Here is a 4618-nt window from a genome sequence, read left to right on the forward strand (position 1 = left end):
TAACCGAACGGAAAACCGTGACCACGAAACCGTGAACCGAACCAAACCGTGGATTTTGTGAACTGTTCCACGCCTAGTGTATATACTGTAGCTGCTCAAATGGGTTTTTTTTTCAAAACCTGATTACTCACCAGATCATCTGCGCACATGAGGTGGTTAATAACTGATGTACCAAAAAAAAAAATGCCCTGTCTTATAACTATTTAACAGTGATAACAAATCATTAATGTAAACATTAAACAGAGCTGGAGAAAGAATTCCACCTTTTCGGACACCATTACAAACACGAAAAAATTCTGAGATGGCTTTATCCAATTTTATGTACATGAGTTAATTTGCATTCCAAGAGACAAGGATCCATACAGAATATCTTTGCATACGTCTTTAAATAGCTTAGAATGGTTTACTTATCATTGGTTTACTTTATGGTTTACTTTATGGCATCAATAATGCACAGACAAACTGAAGTACTAAACCTAAAATATTTTCCCACAATTTCTTTTAGTGCATAAATGCACTTCTGTGCCCTGCCTTATTTCTAAATCCAAAAGTGATTATCACTTGTCAAGACAAACGTTGTGAAAGCAATAGTCTCAACACTTTTGAAAGAGTGCTGGCAAGAGCAATTGGTCTGTAGTTTTGTACTAGTGGCTGCTGCTGTTCTCTAAACCAGGGGAGGCTCAATTATGTTAATCAGATGCAAACGTCACATATTGTATAATAAATGTCGAAACATATAAAACATACAACAGGGGAAAATAACTGCTGTGAAGCGCTCTGAAATAATAAACTCCAGTAAGAGTTCAGCACTTGATAACTGTTCTGACTGAATGATCACTTTTCCCTCTCGACTCATGTAGAAAAACCTCCTTGCTGTCTGGCCATTGTCAGTCAAAAATCCTTAAGTATGTTTGCCAATCAGCATCAAGCAGCCAGCTTCACCACCCGCCCATGCTACGTAGACCCTCTAAGAGGTTTAGCCTCCCTGGAAGTGACATATTGTGGTGTGTTGTCCATTCAGGGCTCTACTTTCTCGCTGCTTACCTCAATAAACAAGAGGCTCAAACCTACAGCATAGAGGCAGATCGGCAGCGTCCTTCTGCTCCAGAAGAGATACGTACTATACGTAATATAATCGGGAGCATTTTAGCGCATATTTAGTGCAGATTAATGACTATATTTCCAAAGTTTCACAATACATATTTTACCAATCATTTTATAAAAAATTACAGTGGAGCTTTATCCTCCCTAGTATTCAGTGAGAAATCACCACTGTTATGCACACTGTTTAGTTTATCTATCTTGTCTTTAATGACTGGAAGTAAAGCAACAGAAGTATTACTTGTATTGTGTTTTTTTTAAAGTCCATAAAACAGACATGTGTGCCAAACCATTTAGATTCCTCAAAAACACTAAACACCACTTAGCATTTTTCCTTCAACCTCCGAATTATGACCTGCTTTGTGTCGGACCGTATTTCGTCAAATCAAATAAAAAATTAAAAATGTAATAAGATGGGGAGGAAAGTTAAATTATTTGCATAAACTAAAGACAGTATCTCTCTCTTTCAGTTCCCATGTGCTCCTCTGCAGTCAAGATGCCCGTAAAAGATGAAAGCCTCCGTTTGACGTCCGATCCAGTAAGTTCTGCCTCCTCAGACGTTTCTGTCGCTGAGAGTGATGAGGAATGGATCGGTATCAAAAACTCAGACAAGAAAGAAAGAGACGGAGCAGATGAAGAAAGTCAGACTGCCTCTTCTGATAAACCCGCCTGTTATCGCTGTGTAATCTGTGGGAAAACATTCCGTCACAAAGGAAACCTTGTGAGACATGTGGAAAAGCATGCAGACTGCCCAGAGAATCTCTGTGGAGTCTGCGGAAAACACCTCAAGGCTTCAGAAGACTTATCAGAGCACCTCAGCTCCCACAGGGACTCCGTTTGCACAAGCAGGACCTGCAACGTCTGTGGGAAGATGTTTCAGAACATTGAGACACACTTGAGGAGCCACACCGGGGTGAAACCCTATAGCTGTGACATCTGCAGCAGGAGCTTCCCACGAGCTGCAGCCCTGAAGAGGCACAAGAAGATTCACAGCACAGGGAAGCTCAACTCCCGCCAGAACGGTAGAATGACGTTTGCTGAGAACCAGCTGGAGCACCTAAAGAAACATGGAGATCAGAGGGAAGGGGATGATATAAGACAGGATGATGAGTCAGAGACGTTCAATCAGAAAGAAAACCCCTCGCTCTGCTGCAGAGTCTGCGGGGATTCATTTCACAGCCCAGGCTTCTTAACAAAACATGCAGAGACACACAGTAGCGACTCCAAATGCATGTGTGGAGTTTGTGGAAAGCTGCTAGATTCATCAGACGGTCTACAGACTCACCTGCAGTCTCACAGAGAGACCGGTGGGACATGTACCATTTGTGGAAAGAGTTTCCAGAACATGGAGACACACATGCGGATCCACACAGGGTTCAGGCCGTACCGTTGTTCCATCTGCTGCAAACGCTTCCCCCGACCTGGTGCCCTAAGGCGACACAAGAGGACCCACAGCTCCAAGCATCAACACGTCAGCAGGATAGCAGACACCGAGTCTCAAGAGAACGACCAGAGTGGAAACGCAGACAGTCAAAATGGCAAGATGTCAGGTTATCCATCATCCTCCTGCAAAGTCTGTGGGGAGACTTTTCAAGGCAAAGGAAATCTAAGGAAACATGCTAAGAGCCACTCCTCAGAGTCTGTCTGTGGAGTCTGCGGTGAGTGTCTGCCGCCATCTGAGACGCTGACCCGCCACCTGCAGGGTCACAGGGAAGAAGGTAAGGTTTGCCACATCTGTGGAAACACCTTCCAGAACATTGAGACCCACATGCGGAGCCATACGGGCATCAGACCATACCCCTGCAGCATCTGTGGGAAGTCCTTCCCACGTCCCAGCGCCCTGCGGCGACACAAGAGGATCCACAGTGGGGAGCGCCCATACATCTGCGAGTTCTGTGGGAAGACATTTACAGAGAGCACCTCTCTGACGGCGCACATCAGGAAGCACACCACCGATCGACCTGTCAGCCGTGTCTCCTGTGAGATCTGCGAGAAGAGTCTGTCGTCTCTACAAGTCCTGGAGGTGCACATGAGGATTCACACGGGGGAGAAGCCGTTTCCATGCCGCATCTGTGGGAAAGCCTTCAGGCAACTGGGAGGGCTGAATGCACACATGCTGACACACACTGGAGAGAAACCGTTCAGCTGCAGCCTGTGCAACAAAAGTTTTAGCACCAAAGGATACCTGGAGACCCACATCCGCTTCCACAAGAAGGAGCGGGCCTTCAAGTGCCACCTGTGCTGGAAGGCCTTCGTCACCAAGAACGACCTGAAGAAACACTTGCTGACCCACACTGGAGAGAAGCCCTACAGCTGCCCGGTCTGTGGGAAAAGCTACCAGGAGAAACGCTCCAGGGACGTCCACATGAAGGTCCACAACAGCACAGAGCCAATCAGAAGCGAGGAGGGCCTCCAGCCACGCTTCATTCAGCTGTGAGGAACCATATCAGTACAAGCTGGTTTCATTAACCGCTGAACAGGAAACATGTAACAGATGAAGCTTTGTTCTTCTGAATGGGAATAAGCAAAAGCAAGAATGAACCAGACAACTAAACAAGATGTTTTGGCCTGTTCAGGAGAACAAAGCTGCTGTTATAAAAGGCTTTAGCTGAAAGAACCAGAAATTAACTGAAAACTTTATCTTCTTTATCAAACTATTTTATGATAGTTTTTATTCTGTAATTTCTGGATTAAGTTGTGACATACAGACCGGAAATTAAACTTTTCCGATTAACGTTTTTTGATTTCTAAAAAGAAACACTCTTTAAATTTCCTAAAATAAAGTATTTATTTGAAATATGCTGACTGTTTTTACTAAAAATAGCACATTGTGAATAAGGTCAGACAAACTTTGCTTAAAATGTTATATTGTTCTATATTAAGGTTTCATTAATGACACGTACAAAAACATTGAAAGTATATTTTTATTAGTATTAAAAATGTTGTTTTCTAAAAATTAGAAAAAATAAAATAAAATGTCAAAATAAAGATAAGCATTGATTCTAAACTAAGGGTGTGCAAAATAATCGTCATGACGATGTATCGCGATTCTAATTTTTGTGATCTACTGCATTGATTCTTGAAGGCAAAAATCGATTATAAAAAAAAAAAAATGAACAAATAAAATACATGAATGGTTGGCGCACATCAGCCAAACCAAGTGGAATACAACTTCCAGTCCAGCAGATGTTGCTGCAGATGTGTTGACGCCCGCTGCCTTGTGTCACAAGCATGTCCGGCCGTGGGATACTGCAACGAGTCATATGAAATAAAACATGGAGGACACTATGAAAATTTGCCCCGGGTGTCATTACCCGATCCGTACCGGTAGCACGATCCGTACCATCAGCTCATTTGCGCCTGCGCGAACAGAATGACTTCCGGTGGCAATATTTCCTTTTTCTTACTTTTTTATTCTTTTGTATTTTTTAGAGGCATGGGTTTCTTTTTGTATATCTTTGTATTTTCATCAATATTGCATTTTCTAAAAATAAAAAAACAGAAATACATAAAAAAG

General features: G+C 42.9%; 1 protein-coding gene across 1 annotated transcript in view; it reads left to right on the forward strand.

Moving 5' to 3' along the window:
- Positions 1 to 3863, forward strand: part of LOC107084477 (zinc finger protein 91-like) — a 19478-nt gene extending 15615 nt beyond the window's left edge. Inside the window, exon 7 of the mRNA XM_015374361.1 lies at positions 1572 to 3863. Within this exon, the coding sequence (XP_015229847.1) occupies positions 1572 to 3538 (1967 nt within the window). The 3' untranslated portion in view covers positions 3539 to 3863. The remainder of the gene's footprint in view (positions 1 to 1571) is intronic.
- Positions 3864 to 4618: the final 755 nt, after the last annotated feature.

This window comes from Cyprinodon variegatus, unplaced genomic scaffold (genome assembly GCF_000732505.1).
Source record: "Cyprinodon variegatus isolate N-32 unplaced genomic scaffold, C_variegatus-1.0 Scaffold101, whole genome shotgun sequence".
NCBI classification, from domain to species: Eukaryota; Metazoa; Chordata; class Actinopteri; order Cyprinodontiformes; family Cyprinodontidae; genus Cyprinodon; species Cyprinodon variegatus.